The sequence below is a fragment of the Colletes latitarsis genome, chromosome 11 (assembly GCF_051014445.1).
Source record: "Colletes latitarsis isolate SP2378_abdomen chromosome 11, iyColLati1, whole genome shotgun sequence".
Classification (NCBI taxonomy): domain Eukaryota; kingdom Metazoa; phylum Arthropoda; class Insecta; order Hymenoptera; family Colletidae; genus Colletes; species Colletes latitarsis.
In genome coordinates this window covers 17,604,848-17,627,637 of record NC_135144.1, presented here as the reverse complement: position 1 = coordinate 17,627,637, position 22,790 = coordinate 17,604,848, and the positions used below count along the sequence as shown (strand labels likewise).

At 40.8% G+C, this 22,790-nt stretch overlaps 3 protein-coding genes and 1 non-coding gene across 7 annotated transcripts; 2 read left to right on the top strand and 2 right to left on the bottom strand.

Annotated features, from left to right (window-relative positions):
* The first annotated feature begins 449 nt into the window (after positions 1-449).
* On the top strand, positions 450-8,505 carry Upf1 (Upf1 RNA helicase). The gene is made up of 5 exons (XM_076779065.1): positions 450-1,134; positions 1,891-2,168; positions 2,251-2,406; positions 2,659-3,252; positions 3,683-8,505. The coding sequence occupies exons 1-5, from the start codon at positions 946-948 to the stop codon at positions 5,823-5,825; spliced, it is 3,360 nt and encodes a 1,119-aa protein (XP_076635180.1). The 5' UTR covers positions 450-945; the 3' UTR covers positions 5,826-8,505.
* Positions 8,506-8,547: 42 nt separating this feature from the next.
* LOC143348604 (poly(A) RNA polymerase gld-2 homolog A) lies at positions 8,548-15,737 on the bottom strand. 4 transcript variants are annotated; one of them, XM_076779068.1, is made up of 12 exons: positions 15,415-15,737; positions 14,782-15,001; positions 14,240-14,386; positions 13,776-14,164; positions 13,517-13,701; positions 13,166-13,449; positions 12,813-12,981; positions 12,587-12,730; positions 12,216-12,344; positions 11,954-12,143; positions 11,764-11,879; positions 8,548-11,065 (listed from the first exon to the last, which is right to left on the bottom strand). In XM_076779068.1, the coding sequence occupies exons 2-12, from the start codon at positions 14,782-14,784 to the stop codon at positions 10,902-10,904; spliced, it is 1,920 nt and encodes a 639-aa protein (XP_076635183.1). In that variant the 5' UTR covers positions 14,785-15,001; positions 15,415-15,737; the 3' UTR covers positions 8,548-10,901. The 4 variants fall into 4 exon arrangements, with proteins under 4 accessions (XP_076635183.1, XP_076635184.1, XP_076635181.1 ...); XM_076779069.1 differs by having other exon boundaries at positions 13,776-14,160; XM_076779066.1 differs by having other exon boundaries at positions 14,240-15,001.
* A 3,758-nt stretch (positions 15,738-19,495) lies between these two features.
* On the bottom strand, positions 19,496-20,927 carry Epsiloncop (coatomer subunit epsilon). The gene is made up of 3 exons (XM_076776498.1): positions 20,728-20,927; positions 20,057-20,545; positions 19,496-19,981 (listed from the first exon to the last, which is right to left on the bottom strand). The coding sequence occupies exons 1-3, from the start codon at positions 20,830-20,832 to the stop codon at positions 19,673-19,675; spliced, it is 903 nt and encodes a 300-aa protein (XP_076632613.1). The 5' UTR covers positions 20,833-20,927; the 3' UTR covers positions 19,496-19,672.
* Positions 20,928-21,602: 675 nt separating this feature from the next.
* LOC143348669 (U1 spliceosomal RNA) lies at positions 21,603-21,764 on the top strand. The gene has a single exon (XR_013080813.1). It is a non-coding gene; the product is annotated as a U1 spliceosomal RNA (small nuclear RNA).
* The last annotated feature ends 1,026 nt before the right edge of the window (positions 21,765-22,790 follow it).

Genomic DNA, 22,790 nt, shown 5'->3' with positions numbered 1-22,790 from the left:
AACACCTGAAAGTCCCTTCAGTTGGATCGATCGTCGAATTTAGGTAATTTATAAAAAAAAAATACTACTATCATAAAAAAGATTTTACAGCAATGGTTGAGTAACTTTATTTTGTCTTAACACGTTAACCACCACATCACTTACATTTGGGATAGTGTGGAATTGAGAAGGATGTAAAGATGGAAAGAAGAGTAAGGTTATTTTTTCATGATTATCATTATCGTTTTGGTCGGAATCGTTTAAGGCTTCTTTAAACAAACTTTTTCACACCCAGACGCAGTATCAGTCATAATTCGTATAATTACGAATAAATTGTTTTAAAAAAATCATGAAACTCTGGATAAATCGTATAAATGGGAGAAAATTCCCTCTATGAGGAAGATCAGGCGTGTGCCTAGCATACTGCGTATGTGCTTTTCCCGCCAACGGTCTACGGTTCACTCTTGCGTATCGGTGTCGCCATCTACTGTGCCGCGATCAAATGTATATCCGTTATCGTATACTCCTGACCGATAAATATTTTCAAGAGGAATCGGCACGGAGGATCGAATCGCGAAAAAGCCGCCAATCGACGTATCTTGAGCGGGGAAATCGCCGGAGTCTCCAACCTTCTCTCTCTCGACGCACTTGGAGATCAGCTGATGACGTAACACGCGACGAGCGCAAAGAAGAAAAGTTAGTTGTGTGTAACTCGTGTCGGTGTTGGTGGGCGCGAGGCTTGCGCGAGAAAAAGTATGGCGTAGGATTCTCTGGGCCACTTTCGTCGAAAGTATTAACCGTTCACTTCGTACACGTTGGTGGTTTCCGTTTCGCCCTTAAGATCTGTTTCGCGAGCGTACTCGGGCTGCGGCGTTATCGCGGGCTACGGTGTTCGCTGATTACACGAACCGCGGTGCAGTTTATCCATCGCGGGACACGAAAAGGACGTACGAGTATCGTACCAGGATGAGCGTCGACGCGTACGGGCCTAGCAGTCAGACCCTAACGTTCCTCGACACGGAGGAAGCGGATTTGATCGGAGCCGATACGCAAGGCAGCGAATTCGACTTCACGGACTTCACGTTACCGTCGCCGAGTCAAACTCAGGCCTCCCAGCACGATGCTGTACAAAGTCAACCTAGCCAGCCTGTACAGGTTGGTTTTTTTGACTCGTCATATGTTCCCTTAAGCTCGACTTCTAACCTATCCCTGCGTTTTCGTTTCCCCATTGCCCGTTGTCCGGAGATCTTTCAATTTTCCGCGACCGTGCGGCTCGCAACCACCTAACCTTGTTCGTTTACGGTGCTCGCTGTAAATTCCAACGCGCGACGTAGGGCTGGCGTAAGTTCACGCCTCCGCCTTGCTTTCGTGACTCGGACTTTTTTTCTCTCGAAATCTGCGTCGTTTGGCCGCGATAGCTTTGCCCCAAGCACGATTGCGTTTCGATGCCCAACGAATCGTGAACGTGTTTCCTGTTCCTCGTAATCGGTTTTTTCCAACGATTTTTTCGACGCCAAGAGGTTAGGTGATACCCGAGCAGAATTTTGTTTCGCATTGTTGTGCAAGACGATCGGCCCGTATTATGATCGCTTCAGTTCCGTATTTACTTATTTTTACGGACAAACGGTAGATTATATTAGACGAACAACTCATGTTTATCCATATAGATAATGTGCTCAATAATTGCAAGAGTTGTATATTTAGTTCGTGCTTACGTTATTTTATAATTAGCGTTTTACTGTATACGGGAATGCTAACGATAACGATTTATATTGGTTTACTTAAAAAACGTTAAAAATATGATTTGGAGTATTGTCTTCGCAAAAGAAATGGCAGCACTGAACATAATAACAGTGTAAAATTTTTGAGTTAATATCTAGTCCATTTACCATATGTACAATTCTTATGCAGGTTAATGGAACCAGTGTTGGCTCGTCTTTGGACTTGAAGATATCCGGAGCAGCACAGAGTCTTGCCGAATTACAGTTTGAGGAAGAAGAAGAGGAGGCATATTACAATCGTGACTTGCCTGAACATGCATGTAAATACTGTGGAATTCACGAAGCATCATGCGTCGTTATGTGCAATGTTTGTCGTAAATGGTTCTGTAACGGACGTGGAAACACATCTGGTTCGCATATTATTAATCACCTTGTCCGAGCCAAACACAAGGAAGTCACTCTGCACAGGTACTGCATTCTATTCTATATAGTTTTACTACTACACCCTGTTATCGATAATCTTCTATTCTATAATTTGTTTACTTTACAGAGACGGTCCATTGGGAGAAACTGTTCTGGAATGTTACTCTTGTGCTGTCAGGAACGTCTTTGTTCTTGGCTTTATTCCAGCAAAGGCAGATTCCGTTGTTGTGTTACTTTGCAGGCAACCTTGCGCGGCTCAAAGTTCCTTGAAGGACATGAACTGGTAAGCGTGTCTATTTGATTCTCTGTTGTCCGAATTTTATTTATCTGTTGAAAAAGAAATTATTTCTAAGTTATTTATACGTCCATAAATCGATCGAAGATTCGATCCGCAGTGTTGTTACCTGTTGCTGAAATCTGAAAATTGTATTTTTTATACATAATCTTTTACTACTAATGGCAATCGACGCGTTAAAGGAAAACCAGAAATATAATGAGGTTTTGTAACTTTCAATGCTTTCTTTAAATTTACTAGGGATCAAGAACAATGGAAACCACTGATCGAGGATCGCAGTTTCTTAGCGTGGTTGGTAAAAATTCCGTCCGAACAGGAACAATTACGAGCCAGACAGATTTCCGCCCAACAGATTAACAAATTGGAAGAACTGTGGCGCGATAACGTGGACGCGACTTTCCAAGACCTTGAAAAACCCGGAGTGGACGAAGAACCGCAACAAGTGCTCTTGCGGTACGAAGACGGATACCAATATCAAAACATATTCGGTCCTCTGGTAAAGCTCGAGGCAGATTACGATAAACGTTTGAAGGAATCTCAAACTCAAGAAAACATCGAAGTCCGGTGGGACGTTGGCCTGAACAAAAAGACGATCGCGTATTTTATGTTGGCGAAAACTGACGGCGATATGAAACTGATGCACGGGGATGAATTAAGACTTCGATATTTGGGTGAACTTCACAAGCCCTGGTCAGGCATTGGGCACGTAATAAAAATTCCCGACAATTACGGAGAGGAAGTCGGCATCGAATTGAAAAATAATTCCGGCGCTCCGACGGAATGTATGAGCAACTTCGTCGTTGACTTTATTTGGAAAAGTACCAGTTTTGACCGGTAAGTGTCTATTAGGAAATAATATAATCATAGATTTTTCTAGTTTCGTTTAACTCTAAAAAAATCGGCAAATTCGGTGGTCATTCTTCGTTTATTAATTTCGTTAACGTCTTCGCGCGTGCGTACCTTAAAATAAGGTGTAACTTTGACTTAATGAGATTTTTCACATCGTCATAAATATCTATATTGTTCAGGAACTCTTTGTTACTATTGAAAAATAGCTAATTATTCGATAACTTCTACAGGATGTCTCGCCTATACCAGGCCGCCTAAATATCTCCACCAATGCTGGTAAAGTTTTTATTAAATAAGCTATGTATTTTAGACTCGAGTTTTTTTAGTTTTGTGGAGGAAATATTTAGATGGTTTAGGTGAGACGTTCTATGTACCTCTAATAATGTATAACACATAATCTTTTCTCCCATTGTAGCATGCAGTTAGCATTACGAAAATTTGCGGTGGACGACACTTCCGTGTCCGCTTACATATATCACAGATTACTGGGACACGAAGTGGAGGAAGTGCTATTCCGTTGTCACCTTCCGAAGCACTTCAGTGCCCCGAACTTACCCGACTTGAATCGGTCCCAAGTGTACGCCGTGAAGCACGCGGTTCAGAGACCGTTGTCCCTGATCCAAGGGCCGCCCGGTACGGGTAAAACCGTAACCAGCGCCACCATAGTATACCAACTGGTGAAACAAAACGGTGGACCAGTATTGGTGTGCGCTCCATCGAACACGGCCGTGGACCAGCTCACGGAAAAGATACACAAGTCGAATTTGAAGGTGGTTAGGCTTTGCGCCAAGTCGCGCGAGGCCATCGATTCGCCGGTGAGCTTTTTGGCTCTTCACAATCAAATCAAGAACATGGAAACGAACACAGAGCTGCAGAAGCTGCAACAGCTGAAGGACGAGACCGGCGAACTGTCCAGCGTCGACGAGAAACGATACAGACTGTTGAAAAAGGCAGCGGAGAAGGAACTGTTGGAGGCAGCGGACGTGATTTGCTGCACTTGCGTGGGTGCCGGTGACCCGAGGCTGCACAGACTAAAATTCCACTCGATTCTCATCGACGAGAGCATGCAAGCCACCGAACCTGAGTGCATGGTGCCTGTGGTCCTTGGCGCGAAACAGCTGATTCTCGTCGGTGATCACTGCCAATTGGGCCCGGTAGTAATGTGCAAGAAAGCCGCTAGAGCTGGTTTGTCGCAATCGTTGTTCGAGAGACTGGTCGTCCTCGGTATCAGACCATTCCGATTGGAGGTTCAATACCGAATGCATCCCGATCTATCGCGTTTCCCGTCCAACTTCTTCTACGAGGGCTCGTTACAAAATGGCGTGTGCGCCGACGAGAGGAAACTGCTGAAGATCGACTTTCCATGGCCCGCGCCCGACAAGCCCATGTTCTTCTACGTGACCCAGGGACAGGAGGAAATTGCCGGCAGCGGTACGTCGTACTTGAACCGAACCGAGGCGTCGAACGTCGAGAAGATAGCCACGCGTTTCTTGCGCTGCGGCGTCAAGCCCGAACAGATCGGCGTGATCACGCCGTACGAGGGACAGAGGGCGTATCTGGTCCAGTACATGCAGTACCAAGGCTCGTTGCACTCGAAGCTGTATCAAGAGATCGAGGTGGCCAGCGTGGACGCGTTCCAGGGCAGAGAGAAGGACATAATAATCATGTCGTGTGTACGGTCCAACGAGCATCAGGGTATCGGGTTCCTCAACGATCCCAGACGTTTGAACGTCGCGTTGACCCGTGCCAAATACGGAATCATCATCGTGGGTAATCCGAAAGTATTGTCCAAGCAACCGCTCTGGAACCACCTGCTCAGTTTCTACAAGGAACAAAAGGTACTCGTGGAGGGCCCGTTGAACAACCTGAAAGAATCCATGATCCAGTTTGCGAAACCAAAGAAGCTCGTCAACGCCGCGAATCCTGGCTCGCACTTCATGTCCACGTCGATGTACGACGCGCGAGAGGCTCTGATACCGGGTTCCGTGTACGATCGATCTGGCACCCAGGTGAACGGCACGCAGAACCACAATCCATACTATCAGAGAAACGTGCCTCTAGACATATTCAGCAGAACGCACGACACGATCAGCTACATCAGCCCGGAGAGGGCACAGGCGGCGATGAACAACGTCCCGGTGCCCGTGGGCATGTTCATGAACATGGCACACGTTCCGCCGAGATTCTACAATCAGCATCAACAGGCGTTGCAGGCGAGACAGAATCAACGTAATCGTCGGGGCGCCGTGCTCTCCAAGAACAAGCAAGGACCGCGAATGGGCAAGCTGAGCCAAACCGAGCAGAACACCCAACCGTACAGTCAGCCGGGTCTGCCCCTGACGCAGGGCACCACGCAGGGCATGTCGCAGCCGGGATTCAGTTTATCTCAACCCGGATTGAGCCAGGCCGAGCTGTCCCAGGACTCGTTCGCGGTCGGGGAGTTCCAGTCGCAGATGGACGGTCTACTGTCGCAGGACTCGACTTACCAAGGCGATCGGAGTGGTTTCTATCAGTCTGGGCAGTCACAAGCCGGGGGACAGTTCTCCCAGCCATACTGAGCCGAGACCGTACGGCTGAGCAACGCAATTGCTATGCAGCGTCGCGGGAGCGACTGAAGGCTCGTTCGACCTATTCTTCTTCAACCAACAAACCACAAATCACTAACTGCGCGAAACGGTAAAACGGCTCGAGGCGATCGAGTACGGTATTTATGCACGCAGTCGTCGGCGTTAAAGAGGGTTTTAAAGCAAGCAAGGAAAAAAAAAAAGCAAACGAAATAAAAGCAAACAACCAGCAATAACAAAACGGAAAGGGAGTTCGTCGCCGTGATAACCGTCACATCGAACAAACGAGACAAAATAAAAAAAAAAAAAAGAAAGAAAGAAAGAAAAAGAAAAAACCAAGGGAGGTAAACAAACGACAAGAAAGAAAACCAAAATACGTTTCAGACGGGAAGGAACCGGATGGCAACACCGCTGAATGTAACAGTGTGCGGCGACACGCCCAACGGAAAAAATGGGATAAGACTGGGAGACGACACACAATCACACCACCAACTCACCGTGACACGCGCTTATCGTGAACGGACCGTTTTATCGCGGGGATCGAGTGACGCTATAATTACAACAAACAAAAAAAAAGTCAAAACTATGGAAAATAAAAAAAAAAAAAAGACGATGATAATAATAATAGTAAAAAAAAAAGAAGATACGGGACATGTAACGCTTCGTGACTCGACCAAATTTCGACAAGTGTGCCAACGTAGTATTTGTAACGCACAACTGCACGAATCTTCTCTCTACGAAAATAATAAAAAAGAAAAAAAAGAAAGAAAATCAAAGGCACAGGTGGCACGAAAGCATCCGTGACCTTCGGAACCGAAAGATCCACAGCCAGCAATAATATAACGAGAGAGAAAGAGATCGCAGAATGTATTGGTATATCGATATACGTTACGTGTCTTTCCAATTTCCCAACGAAGGTGCAATGGCGCACGAAAGTGTTCGAACACTTACAGCCACAGATTGTAATGCACAAGGTACGTAAGTTGCATTGAAGATCTCGAAATATTGTTACGATTACGATACACGGTGCAACCGTTATCATACCGGACAAATTTGTTTAATTGACGCGATACAAATTTATTCGTCAGAATCGATTACCCAAGTTAATCTTAAACTGTTCGCGACGATTGACTATTAAATTTATAACCATTCTTCGATAGCGTCGAGTCGAAAACATGTGCACTTTTATCCAGATAAAGAACAACGAATAATGTTTTATCGATTTGGAACAAAATTTTATTTTTCTACAATAGAGTAAACGAAAAACAACAATTCTATCGTTGCTCGTTAACATGTCGAATTGTAATTGCGAAGCATAGAAATCGTTGATTCAATGGCGTGTCTGTTGTTTTGCAGTACTATCAACGGTATAATTCCGATACTCGTATCGTATTATGATCGGAACAATATTAAGAACATTCGATTTAACTTATATATCTTGTTGATTAGAGTTTATCGTTGCAAGCGTTCAAATACCTTTGTGACTCCACTGTAGTCGTGGGAACGACTACGTCGAGAAAAAAAAAAAACGAAGGAAAATAAAAAGAAAAGGATGAAAGCGAATACGCCTATAGAGATTCCATGGGATCCTGGAGTCGTTTTTGGCGGCCCGTACACCACTTTCGATCATAACCTTTGTATCGTTAACCACGAATGAAGCGACAAGCAACGCGTGAACACAGCGACAACATCGAGAACAGGATCACACGATGGGGGTAACATAAACACGGGATTCGTTTTACCGACGAAAAAAACATCGGTCGGTCGAAAAATGTCGCCGAAAGGAATTGTCGTGTAACGGTACGAGGCCGACACTCGAAGCATCATCACGAAGGAGGGAAATACCCCCTTCTTCATAGGCTTGGCGTGACACTGACTTCACGCTGATCCGATAAGGAATCCTACCGACCTAATTCCGATCGTGTTAATTAGTTTCTATTTTTCTGGTTAGACCGGTACATATACGTGTATATATTTTATTTACCGCAGGGGTCGACAAAGCGCAATAATAATGGAGAAACAAATTTGATTCGGCGGTTTGTGTTTCTCTTTGGTAGGACGTACCAGTCGAAATGACCGACAAGAACCTCATTAACGAACAGATTTCGTAAAACAGAGATTGCTTAACGTGCGTTGATAACATCGAGGACAACGATTTTTCCCTGAGCATACGGGGGAAGGGAGGAGGAAGCTTAATTCCGACTACTAACGATACAATCATGCCGAGACCATTTTGGATGCAGCTCTTGAAATATACAGAAATTGTCTGAATTTCGAAGAACGTTAATTCATTGTCCGTAACGATATGAGTAGTCCCGTTTAGCGTTCAAGGTATTTTACTCGTTCTAATATACTGACCAAAGTATCGTTCTATCTACTAATTTTTTTTCTTTTATTCAGACGCTTTCCTTTTTGTTTCGTTCTTCTTTTTACCCTCGTACGTATATCACACCCCTGCTACTTTGTTTTCTACTTTCTGTCTGTGCTGGCTTCTCGCGGTAATGAATCGATCACAGAATAAATTGAGAATGACGAAAAAGAAAAAGAACATTATTATGCAACGGAAAATTGTTTTCTTTTCTTATTTCCGACCAACGCGCACCGCTAACTGCAGAATATAATATGGAAATTCATTGTGAAATCTTATGGAACGAATAAATTTAATTTGAAGGAAGCATCGGTTCATCATTGTCTTACCTACTAAAATAAAATAGTCGATTGATACAAAAAAATTTGTACGTACAGTAATGCACGGTTTGAATTTCATCAAGTTCGAAACCTAATATATTTTGCTTAACGAAGGAAATGAATAGATTCAAAGAGATGCTGTCATGGCAAAAAATAATCATCCAATATACGATACGTTACATTCCACAACGTTCATGTTATATTTATAAAAATGTTATCGATGCAAAAATCCCAGCAATGCGTCGATACGATTCCTAAAATGATAAAATGAAAATTGCGAAAAGTAAAATGTTTCTTTATTGTATGATTTTTCGCTTCTTTACGATTAATCGATTCTCTTTCCTTCTTTAGATCAGGTTTTGCCAACATGGCGGGGGAAGAGTGAAGACAGATCGCTGAAATTGAACTGTGCACTACTGTATATAAATATTTTTTATTTAACGGCAAAATGAAAATTACAAAAGTTTGATATTATTACATTAAAATTTAGTCTTACATGTGCGTAGTAATTGACAAAAAAAGGGAGGGGGAAGATAATCAAGGTTTCCAATTTGTGCGAAGGAAGGTACTTAATTTTTTTTCATCTTCTACATTTGTTACAAAAATAAGTAAATAATGAATTAGAAAAATATATTAGGCCTGTTCTGGAATAATATAAGTTATTAACGCTATCTGGAAACAAACAAATTTTTACAAATTTATGGAAATAATCTTTAACGAAGCAACAGTTTTGTAGCTGAATTATAATTCAGACGTTGGCGGTTGCTACTTATTTCTACAGGCCTAAAGGTTGAATATTGCACTAAATAATTTTTATACTGTCAGCACAGCCTCCTGTTTTCTAAATATTACTTTAAATATTATTTAACAGATTACATTATGTTTCTAGCGCACGGAAGACTAGTCGAAACGAGACTAGAAACGAAATCAACTTAGAGACTTCAGATATATTTTTTTTTTTTTATTGAAATTAGGAACTTTCATTGGCAAATCACTATTTCGGAAAATAACATTGCAAAAATTTAATTACATAACCAAGTACTGTTCAGTCTATTTTACAAAATGTTCAAATGCATAGTTAAATTGGCCTGCTTTCCTTTTAAAATACAGATCGAGCAGACTTCACATATTATAAACTCTTTTCACGTAAAGACAAAATTAATTTCCTACTTTGGCACATGATATAGGTAACCAAATTCGATCACCACAAAATATACGTTGAATTATTTCGATAAACTAATTTTATTTGATTTTTTTTTTCCCTTTTTCTTTATTTATTAATTGAGATACGTGTACTTCAAGAGAATTTCGATGTTGTCGATTTACATAGAATTAGAATTTTTTTAAATTTTCTTTTATTATTTGTTTCGAACAATGATAGTTGTTTTTTTTTCTTTTTAACGTTTTTAATTTTTTTTTTTTCGTTACCTTTTTTTTTTAGTACGTTTTAAATATAAGTTTTAAGGTTACTACAAGTTTCAATTAAGAATAAGTACCTCTTTTTATTTTACCTCTTTTTGCGTTCTAACGAAAATTCATTGACTCGTCATTCTTCAATTTTTTTTAAATACAGATGATATTTTCCTCGATGTTTTAGGCAGATATTAATCTATACTGTAAGTAATTGTCAAGAGGAACTGAAATTCTGTTAAGATCTTTTTCTTTTCAATGTATCATATTCAATCGAGGGGCTACATATGTTTAATAGTTCGATTAAAGTAGCCCGACGATTGTAAGGCACCGTATTGTTATTAGAAAACGTTGAAAAAAACACGCATCGAAATCAAATTGAACAAATTCCGAATAAGGTAATCAATGATGTTCGTAAGATGAAAAAGCGTTTTAATCTCGCGGTTTTATCGCGATCCCGACTCTCAATTACGTTCGGAACTCCCTCTCATATCTACGAACGCTATTGCACATGTTACGATACGTGTGTGAAGTTAAATTTCGAATATTTACGAATACATCGTTTAACATTTTTTTTTTCTATTTTTTTTTTTCTTTTTTGATTAAGAAGTTGCATTTACGTTCCGTGTAAAAACTCATGTAATAAGTGACATTACACGTTTATATAAAAAAAAAAAGGTAAATAGAACGGAAACGAAACGAGAAAAAATGTTCGATCTTATAACGGAACAAGTGAGCCGTCGTGCGTACCAGCACAGGCTTATTATCACAAGATTATGAGCTCGTTAGCTCGAGATAAGCGTAAAAGACTACCCCATTGTACTTTTCATCTCATACATCGGTGGTAAGGATATATCAGTCGAGTATGCCTCCGATTATGGTTGATAAGAGGCCGATTGCAAAAATAAACTGCTCTCGAATATAAAATTATCCTAGATAACATGTACTTCTATACTAGCCTGGAAACCGTGGTTACGTTACGATATAGGGCGAAGCGGAATCCACCTTGACGAATATTCTAGCCAGGTCGTGGTGTTCCTTCAAATTCTGGTATGTACAATCGAATACATGTTTGATCCTTGCAAATACGTCTGGATCGTAAACCGATCTTGCAGTGTTGGTTAGATCGAATGGCTCTGTAAACACACAAATATTGTCTAACAAGGAGAACGCAACTCTTTCGTGGCCATCGATTCTTAATGAAAATTTGTACAATAGATTTGGCTTTCTATGACTACGTGAAATCTACCGTTCTTTCACGAAAAGAAGGCACACGGTGTTTACATCCCCACTCTTGCTACAGTCCGCTGATTGGCTGTCATTGATCTTCGTCATTTGACCAATACCTGCGAGTCAGCGAATTGCAACAGGAATGGGGATGTAAACACGCTGTGCCTTCTTCTTGTGGAAGCACGGTAATCAACCCTTTCGCGATGAAGATTTTGCCCCGTAAACATGAATATCACGAGCCAGACTCGTGGATAGCAAATGACAATCGTAATTGAGTTTTAAAACTAAACACACAAACGACATTTTAACGAAACATTTGCATATAGAATACAAAGAAGACAAAATGCTTAATATATCTACAATCTTCTAGCTCTTCAAGAAGACATTATACCGATGTCATTGATTATGAATATCTGAACTGAATTGAGTTTTTTTTCCATTAAATCGATGACCTGAGGTCTTGGGTACTCCTTGGAAGTATGCAAGTTCCTGGATCGATTATCGAAACGAATTTGTCTCTCTATTAGTTTCGATAATCGACGTTCAGCCGTACGCTGCATAATTATCTTTATAACGGGTATTTTCTGTTATTTAAAACACTCACCCTCGATGCACAAATACTTCCACTGATGGGGATCATTTTTATAGGACCGTGCCCTTCGACATTCTTCTATCGGTATTTTATTAGCCAAACGCACCGATATCGCGTATTGATTGAAACTGATTAAAATATCATTAGTACGATACTGTTCGCTGAAATTAACCACGATATACGGCTGCTCTTTTTTACTCACTCGAATATAACGTAATATCTAAAAAATTCTACGAGCAGATCCCCCAACGGTTGCCAATTTTTAGGACGAAGTACAGAGGCTGGAATGTCCAACTTTTCCAGGATATCTATGCAATGTATGTCCGTGTGCGGTGTAAATTTCCCCTTGTAAAGAGAATGTAAACAAGGTAAAACGGGTGGGTTGACACCACCTGTAAGCAACGAACAATAACAATCACGTCGAGGTCAATGATATTCGTTTAACTGAAAAAGAATGCACGTACACTGCAAAAAGTGAATAACCATAAGAACCAAAGAATAACTCGATATGGTCATGTTTTTGGCATCGTTGATATTCTGAGATTGAGCCCAAAGTTTGATCACGAGTACCAGTGGTCTCACTCTCCAGTCAACTGTAAATGTATTTAGAGCGATTAGGTCTGGATTGAATATTTCTTTTATTTAAAATGCTTTTGGACGGGCAACTTAAGGCAAATCGTCTGAACTCATTTCACACGATTCTTGCACAATTTCGAGAGACGTGTTCCCTTTGAAATCAAGCAAAATTCGTTCGAATCATTTTCGTCCAACAAAGGTAAGCGAATCATTCTGATGAGCTGTCTCAAATGCCTCGCCTTGTAGACAATAATCTTACTTTGAGAATAACAGTAGAGCAGATGAGTGTTCCGAATACCGACGGCATTGTTACAATTTAAATCGACTTCTAAATTTTGTATGGAATCGTGGAACTTCAGAATTGGTACCTTTGCTTGTATAAGTTCCAGCTGTTCTATAAAACCTGTCATAATGGAAATATCGTTTTATTAATAGTAATTATGCGTGACAAGCGTAGGCGTGCGAGAATTCGACACTTCACGTACCGCATCTTTTAAGACATTTCAGTATTTGATCTAAATGCCCGATAGCTTCGTTTCTCTGATCCATTTCTGTATGCCTTACCAAAAGGCACATGTCAACATCGCTGTTGTCTGATCCAAAACCATTCATCGTAGATCCGACCAAAAATAATCCGTATCTTGGGAATGTAGTCTAAATGCATTGGACGTTTTGAAACTGATTACTCCGAGCGAGTTGCGTTTATAAATAATAATTAATATAGAATAAAGTTGAACCAAGTTATATGGCTATTTCTTTACTTATTTGTTAGTTGAAAAGACAAGTATATATTATCGCTATTTTCACGTTTATAAAGACGATTGAGAAATAATAATACCTTAATATAAACGTAAAGATATCTCCAGAGCATCATTTTGTTCCTATAAACAGTTTCAGTCTGTTGATTAAACATAAACTTGGCCCAAACGTCTCTCGAAAGATTATCCCAAACCGATCCATTCAATAGTTCGTCGGGCGTGTGAGTTACTTCGACTAAATGTGATCTAGCGAGAAATCGATCTGGGGCAATTCCACAAGTAGGGAATGAACTATAATTTGGCGATACCAATCCCATATATTTTTTACTTCGTTGTAATCGTTGAGGTGGCGGACTATTTCTCCCTGAAAGTACAGTTTGTTCCTAAAACGAGTGCGCGAGCATATTCGTTTGTCGTAAACGCAAATCTACCTGAATGATATCTTCTTTTATTCTGATAATTTTGTACTTGGAACCTGGATGAAGTCATTGTAGCGGAATAGCAATTAACGTGTCTTTGATTCTGATAAAACTGATGGCTAGGAGTGTCCGAAATTATGCTGTATTGCATTATTCTATTATTTATAACATTGTCTGACTGTACTTTGTGTGGTTTCCTGCGATAAAACAATCCCTTAATTTAGAACATCAAACGATTACGTAATTATCATTTTGAACGTAAAATACGCACTTCATGTTTTGTTCTACGGAAGAATTTGTAGAATCTCGTTCGTCCGAACTTTCCGTTTGGCTACTATCGATTTGATACTTATTTGGTGTCGGAGAACGAGAACTGAACCCACTATCGCTTCCATACTTTTCATTGTTTCCGAACGAATCTTTAAATGAATTTCTTTTACCAATTTTACTGTACCAATTTGATTTTTTTACCAAACAGTTGTTGTTTGGTCTAAAATTATGATGCGGGGAGGGCATAATAGGCGTACTGTTTGGTGTATTTGCACACCTCTGCCAATTTCCCGAAGGTACGCTGCTATTCGACTGCACGTACTCTACGCGTCGCAAAGAAGGTAGCTCGACGCCCATTAATTGTAATAATTCCAATGGATAAGATCCTGTCTGCAAGAATACTGTTTGTACTTGAGAAAATTTAACCAACGAGTAAAATACTAATTATCAGGCACGAAAATATACCTGTATCATTTGGTGTCTATTCTGTGTACATGTATCCAAGCGATACTTTGTATATTCGCTCTGATGGAACGCGTTTGTACCGTGAAGGTGCATTGCATGTGTTTGAACTGGCGGACACTGTCCGTTTGCCTGTTGGCCACCCATTATCTGCGCCATTATTTGCGGTGGATACATAGTGTGATACATAGTCAATATAAATGAACAGAATGCTACAAAATTCACTATTTAAATCTATAAGAAACTCTATAACCGTTAACTGCTTTACTATCAACGCGTGTACAATAACGTATGAATATACCGAGTATTATATACATCAATTTACACTACATCAAAGTACAAAATAAAATTAACACACTGATAATTCTGCATTTATCGTAAATATACTCGAACGTTTTTCCCCTGTTATATTTTCTACGGTGCAGATACGACTTAACTCATTAATATAAAAAATAACAGGGAAGACTTATAATACATTCCTAATTAATTGTTAAATAAATAATATATAAATCGATAACAGTTTGACATGAGAACTAAATATGAACCATGTATCTGCTTGTTCACCGCATCTCATTTCCTTGCAACAACGAAATTATCTCCAATACGTGCGTTCTTGTTTCTCCGATTATATCGTTGCTCACTGCCGTACAATCCCAGTGATAAACAGTACTTTTGTACGGGCGTTGTGCCTTTTCGATAGTATACGATTCTCGTTTCCAAAATGTTGTGTAGTTCGTACAGCTTTAGAATTTATGAAGCGCGTTCCTGGAAAATAACATAAAAGCCTTTGAATGCCAACGGAGATTGAACGAAGTCAGTGTGTCTACGGTTTCTGCCTACCAAATGACTTCGTGAAAGTTAGGTTACGTTAAACCAATAACGCAACACCGTATAATTAGAACATTATTTTCAACTCGTTAGTTGCACGACACGATCACGGTAACAAATGTACACGGGAAAGTCGGTCGGTTACGTTCAAAATGTACTTCGCGTGAAAAAAAGTCTACCTGTCGCGCGGTTAACGCACCAGACAGCGCATGCAAAGAATTCGAAAATTGTACGAATTGTCGCACGACGTGGATGACAGGGAACAACAAAATGGAAAATACTTTAACGGAAAACGTTAAAACCGAAAGCATTGTTGCGTTGAGCAACGTTAACGGGACGTAACCATGTACCTATATCGTGTCGCCATGTTGCGAGAATCAGGTTCGATCTAACGTGATATTTTTCCAAGGGAGATGAAGCTGCGATCCGTTCTCTCGGTGCTTTCGAATAATTACAGGAACGATGGACGTTTAAAATAGTGCTGCTCGCAGCCGTACTCCCGCCGAAATCCACTGATAACTTTCTTTCGCGATCCTTTATAATCAGTATTAATTTTACGACAAGCACGTCCTTGGTATTCGCGAGAGGATCTTGTAACTTTTAACGCATTCCGACTAACTACGAAACCTACCCGTTTAAATTTTCGAATTCTTCGACGTAATAGACGTTTCTCGGCTTGACACTAAACATTTACGAAACACGATGCTAGATGGCGCGACGGGCAGAAGATCGGGAACTTACCGAAGGAGCCATGAGAAAATTTGCCTATCGTTTCGACGAATTAAAACAATTGTGGACAATATACGCCAGTCGTTCTTAGTCCAGAGATGCCAGATTCAGCACCCGGTGCCCTACTCACACATGGAAGATCACGCGTACGTGAGCTCGTGGAGTTTCGGAAAGTCGACAAAGGCAAACTGATACATGCCCTCTTTCTCGATTATTCCGAAGCTGCCCGAAGTAATTTCGGACCGCTTCGAGAGAAAAAGGCTTACATTTGCTTTCTCGCTCTTAACAACTGAAATCCGACCTCCCGTCTACGGCATACGATTCGGAATCTCGACTGCCCAGGTATTTTTACTTGCCTTTCCTAGAGTGCATTACTGAACTCTGCAAATTACTCCTGGTTTCTATTTGCCTCAGATGACCTCTGATGACCAGTGCTGACAAAAGTACAGAACTCCCGACAACTTTTCACACCATACAGCGACTGTTACTGACTGCTCCTGATTACTGCTCGCCTCTGCTGGACTCTGCTGACCATCGCTTATATTTCTGACAACCTATAACGATTACTACTGACTTCTGCTAACCTCTGTTGGTCTTTGCTGATCTCTGTCAGCGTGTGCTTGTCTCTGCTGAACTTTCCTGGCCTCTGCCGTACGCTACTGACCACTGCAGGTATTTCTGATAATGTATAAAGATTAATACTTACTACTACATGCCCCTACAAGTCTCTGCTTGCCTTTGCAGGTTTCTGCTTGCCTGTGCATGCCTTTGCTGGCCTCTGCTGAACACTGTTGACCACCCCTGATGCTTCTGACATCGTATAACAATTACTACATGCTACTGTTTGCCCCTGCTGATCTCTGCTGGCCTCTACTGACCGCCGCTGATATTTCTGACAACGTATAACGATTACTACTGACTTCTGCCTGCCTCCGCTGGTCTCTGCTGGCCTCTGCTGACCACCGCTGATATTTCTAACAACGTATAACGATTACGACTGGCTACTATCAGCCTCTCCCAGCCTCTGCTGACCACCCCTGATGCTTCTGGCAACGTATAACGATTACAACTTGCTACTGCTTGCCCCTGCTAGTCTCTGCATGCCTCTGCATCCCTCTGCTGACCTCTGCTGGCCCCTGCTGACCACGCTGACCTTTGTTAACAACTTCTAACATGATGTACATGTTTTAAAACTTTGTATAATGTAAATCTATGACAATAAATGATATAATTTCAAAGAATTCTATGTGTTTTCATCACTTTTACCTTTCTTTTCCTCTTCCCATTATTCCCTTAGTTATAAGAAACCGTTTCTCTACTTAAAACTGGAATTCCAAAGTGCCCGGAGCGTTTTCTGAAATGCCGGTGACCTTGACCCACTTTCGAAACTGGGTCAAGGCCAAATCCTGATTCCCAAAGCGTCCGGAATTTTTCTAAGATTCGATGGCCTTGACCTACTTTCGAAATTGGGTCAAGGCCATCCGGATTTCCAAGTTGGCTCGAAGATTTCTGAAATTTCGAATGGCCTTGACCTACTTTCGAAATTGGGTCAAGGCCAAATCCGGATTTTCAAAGTGCCCGAAATTTTTCTGAGATTCGATGGCCTTGACCCACTTTCGAAATTGGGTCAAGGCCATCCGGATTTCCAAAGCGGCCGGAATTTTTCTAAGATTCGAATGGCCTTGACCCACTTTCGAAATTGGGTCAAGGCCATCCGGATTTCCAAGTCGGCCGGAAGATTTCTGAAATTTCGAATGGCCTTGACCCACTTTTGAAATTGGGTCAAGGCCAAATCCGGATTCTCAAAGCGCCCGAAATTTTTCTAAGATTCGAATGGCCTTGGCCTACTTTCGAAACTGTGCCAAGGTCAAGGTCAAATTCGGATTTCCAAAGTTCCCGGAACATTTCTAAAATGCTGGTGAACTTGCGAAGAAGGTGGTACGCATCTTATAGGTAAGAGAATGATTTGGAGAGGAAAAGGACGGTAAAAAATGATGAGAACACATTGAATACTTTGAAATTATATCATTTATTGTCATAGATTTACATTATACAAAACTTTAATACATATAAACATATTATATTATATTATATCATGTCACAAGTTGTCAGCAACGGTCAGCAGTGGTCAGCGATGGTCAGCTGACGTCGGGAGATGTTGGCAGAGGCCAGCTTAGGTCGGGAGATGCTGGCAGAGGTCAGCAGAGGGTGGCAGTAGCCAGTAGTAATCGTTGTACGTTGCCAGAAATATAAGCGGTGGTCAGCAGTGGTCAGCAGCGGTCAGCAGAGGTCAACGGAGGCCAGCAGAGGCATGCAGAGGCAAGTAGAGTCCAGCAGGGGCAGGCAGTAGGAAGTTGTAATCGTTATACGTTGTCAGAAGTATCAGGAGTGGTCAGTAGCGGTCAGCAGAGTCCAGCGAAGGCAGGCAGAAGTCAGTAGTAATCATTATACGTTGTCAGAAATATAAGCGGTGGTCAGCAGAGGCTGGGAGAGGCTAACAGTAGCCAGTCGTAATCGTTATACGTTGTCAGAAATAACAGGAGTGGTCAGCAGCGGTCAGCAGAGGCTAGCGAAGGCTGGCAGAAGTCAGTAGTAATCATTATACGTTGTCAGAAATTCCAGGAGTGGTCAGCAGCGGTCAGCAGAGGCCAGTGGAGACCTGTTGACGGGAGGTCGGATTTCAGTTGTTAAGAGCGAGAAGGCAAATGTGAGCCTTTCTCTCTCGACTCTCACGAGGCGGTCCGAAATTACTTCGGGCAACTTCGGAGAATCGAGAAAGAGGGCATGCGTCATTTTGCCTTTGTCGGGTTTCCGAAACTCCACGAGCTCACGTACGCGATGATCTGACATAGTGTGAGAGAGCACCTTCGGTGCCTTTCTGGCATCTCTGCTTAGGCTTGTTTTTTCCACGATCCCTTAATGACAATCTGATACCACGGGCGCTTACTATACACTGCTTTTTCAGAATAACATTCTTAAATATTAGTTAAAACCAACGAAAATTCCGACTCGTTCAAACATAACGCAACGGGACGAAAAGTTTTCATAAATCGTTCTATGAAACGAGAATAAATTTCTAAGGGACGACAGAATTCTTCAACACGCTTTCGTTTTCAACTTCTAGATAATCTTTAGTTTTATGATCAACGAATTTATCTATATTATATCAGATTTTAACGTCGTTTTAGTATAGTGCTTCTATTAGCGTTCGAGAGTTTCTAAAGACATCAACTTTTGTACTTCTCCTCTATGTAACAGTAGTGACAGCAGAGTTGGGCAAATTGTATTTACGAATAACGAATAATAACTTTACATTCATTTGGAAATTATTTTTTGGCTGCGTTGAACGCTCGCCCGTTAACAAATTCTAATTTATAAGTGAATTTACGAAGGAAACATAAATGAAAATTAACTTACAAATGAATTTGAAATTTTGTATTATTTATTTATGAATATGAGAAAATGTTTAGAATGAAAATTTAATAGAATTTTTATGCTTTTTACGATTATATTATCGAAACAGTAAAATTGTTTTATTTAAATAAAAAAATTAAATAATATTTTAATTCTTCCTATCATGGAAAACCTTATCATAAAAACACATGTATATGTTACAACTACACATATTTACAGACACCTCTTTTGCAATTATTAATATCACTTCTTTTTGAACTATTGTAAGTATTCCATTAAGACTCTGTATATTTTTCTAAAATATTTTTTTTGTTTATTTAAAATGTTTTCGTTTCATATAAAGTCAACTGAACAAAAGTGTACGTGAAATAAGCATTCTTCTGTCAATAGTGGAGGTGTACTGTTTGCACCATACCCTTTAGCAATACTTCTTCCATGGAATGATATAGTAAAAACATAATCCACTTAGGCATATGAAGAATATTGCATTGCAAGCCTTTCAAATTCTGTAGCTTTCTGCGTATATTCTTTAATGAAAGGGTGTTTTGCGTGCGATTCTTTCAATTGACTCAAGTAACGATTGGCAACTTCTGGTGGCTTTCCCAAATGTTGGGAAAGGACAACCATATTGATTAAAGTGACTGGATTGTTACTGTCTTTTTCTAATGATTCTTGTAGAATTGTTTCAGCTTCTTCATATTTAGATTGCCCAATGAAACAAGTGGCTTGTCCATTTAACATGATACTTGTGCTTGCATATTTATCTATCATTTCCTGGAATGATACAATAACATTAGAAGAAAGTACTTGACGACAAAAATCGTTTATAACACAAAAACTATCATGTACCTGAAGAATATAATAGGCATCCTGCAATTTGTCAGCACCTGTGCTTGTGTTCAACCATGCTTGGGCCAGCTGGGTTAAAGTTGCATCATCGTCTTGTTCTTGCATGGTTTTCAATACTTTCTTTGCCAGATCTACTCTATGCATTTTCAAATAAATCGTTAGCTTCAGAGCTAAGCATTCCAGGTATTCAGAATCGCGGAGCACCGTGAGGGCAGCATCCAAATTATTCTCATGGAAATAAATGGTCGCGGCGACGATCAAAAAATTGTGGTTATCATAATTGATATGATTTGTTGCCTGCTGCAAGTCCGCGAGTATCATCTCTTTGTGGCTGGGATTTGCAAAATAACTCGCTAACATTTTTAGCGGTTGCAGTTCCGGCGGCGACGAACTATTAATTTCATCCAACACAACGCGAAATTTTCGTTGCGCTATGTACGCACGGTAGAGGAATGTATCTCGCTCAATTGTCACCTCCGATGAAGAAGGCTGTATAAAAGAAAATATAAAATTGACACGATTCGATAATAAGAGTCAACGTAGAAAAATTGAAACAACACGAAGGTAATGAAAAGCGAAAGATGAAGTCGAATGAAAATAGCAGGTTGTAGTGGAAAGTTTGAGGTTAAGAACAAAAGCGTTCGTAGAGAATATTCTTGAAAAGAACAAACCTTAATTTTCTGTGCTTCATTAATGCATTGCTGATAATTGCCAATATAAAAGTTGTTTTTCACGTTGAAAAGCTCATCAACGTCATTTTGCTGCTGACGTGCCATGTTGACTATTGTTGGATATTTAATACTAGATTATCTAATCTAGATGCATCAAGAGGTTGCTCGTACTATCGCCACCTTACTCGTGTCCAATTCCCCACTCCTGTCAGAGATGTCAGTTTCAGCACCGGATGCACTACTCACACTATGCCAGATCACGCGTACGCGAGCTCGTAGAGTTTCGGAAAGCCGCCCAAGTGCGTGGAATAGTTCGTTATTTTCAACGATAGATGGCGCTTATTTTCGACCTCGAACCCTCTGGTGCTAAAACGCCCAAGTTTGTCGTGGAATAGTTCGTTACCCTCAACGCTAGATGGTGCTTATTTATCGACCTCAGGCCCTCTGGTGCTAAAACGTTCAAGTTTGTCGAGAAATCCATCTAGCGTGGACGAGAGGAACTATTCCACGACAAACTTGGGCGTGTTAGCACCAGAGGGTTCGAGGTCGAAAAATAAGCGCCATCTATCGTTGACAATAACGAACTATTCCACGCAAACAGGCGGTTCTCTAGCCTCCCACGAGGCGGTTCGAAATTACTTGGGGTGGCTACGGAGAATCGAGAAAGAGAGCATGTGTCAGTTTGTCTTTATCTGGCATAGTGTGAGGAGTGCACCCGGTGCTGAATCTAGCATCTCTGACTCCTATTCCAAATGCATACGTATATCAACGCTGTCGTAGGAAACTGCCGCTAGGGTGCAAAGGAATGAAGGAATTTCTCGCAGTTAAAAGTACTCGATGTAGATCATAAATTCTGCCCAGAAGTGAAGGAAAGCATACTTACCTGGCGTAGAGGTTACCGTGATCAATAAGGCGGTTCCTCCAGGGTGAGGCTCGTCCATTGCACTACGGTTGAGCTGACCTCTGCGAATATCCCTAATGTGGATATCTCGGGCGTAGAATTTTTGATAGTCGGGACTGCGTTCGCGCTATCCCGGATTATTAATAATAAAAATAATTTTATTATAGAATAAAAGCTCTTCTGCTGCCTCAATAGAGTCAAAAAGTTTTAGACAAACATAAACGAAGGGGGTTTTTGGGTGCCTCTGTGAACAGAACCTTTGGGGTACTAAAGGCCTCTACAATACTCTACATAGCGCTAGAAGTAGACAAACTCTCCTCCACTAGATAACAAGAAGTTTTGAATTCCTTCTATCTCGTAAATTTACTAATCTTGATTATAAGAATGTAAAAGTGAGAGATCGATGGAACTTGAATTCCACCTATCTCCTTATGAGCCTTCATTCACAGCACCTCCTCGTGTCGAGACCTGGTTTTGGTCGCAGAAAGTTCTTCGATCGAAAGTAGTATATACGGAAAGAGATTCTGGAAAACGCATTATATTGTTGCATTTAGATTTTATTATATAATATTATGCCGTATTTCAGTTACATAATTTTAAGTGTTTAATAACCTAACGGTCATATACGCGTACACGTACCTAAGGAACATGCTTGGTACGTGTACACCTATACGCGTATGCGTATGCATACACGTGTGCGCATACTGGTGCGTGTTTTTATGTTTACAATCGACATTATTATCGATATACAAATAATGGAAGACATTGCAGCACCTAGAAGTGCTCTTCTTCGAAAAGACGTTCTCTTACCTAAAACGTTCGTAAATCTTAGATTTCGTCGAGTCAATTTATTTTCGATAGCCTCGTTGCGTAACTCGCCGCCGGTGATGCGGCGACACGAAGCGTTGCAGCTTTTAAATCGCAGATTCGTAAACGGATGTACTAATTATTGAATTAGGTAAACAAACGTCGAGATGCATAGTAATAGAATATTATAACTTTTAGTTTAATTTGATTCGTTTTTTTTATATTCCACGTTAGCGTCTGCTTAGGCTACGCAGCATCTTAAATTTTACGACGCCTGCGACGTTTTGCGATACGTACACGTACAGTAGGGACGACCGACATATACGTAGTAATATATATATATATATATATATAA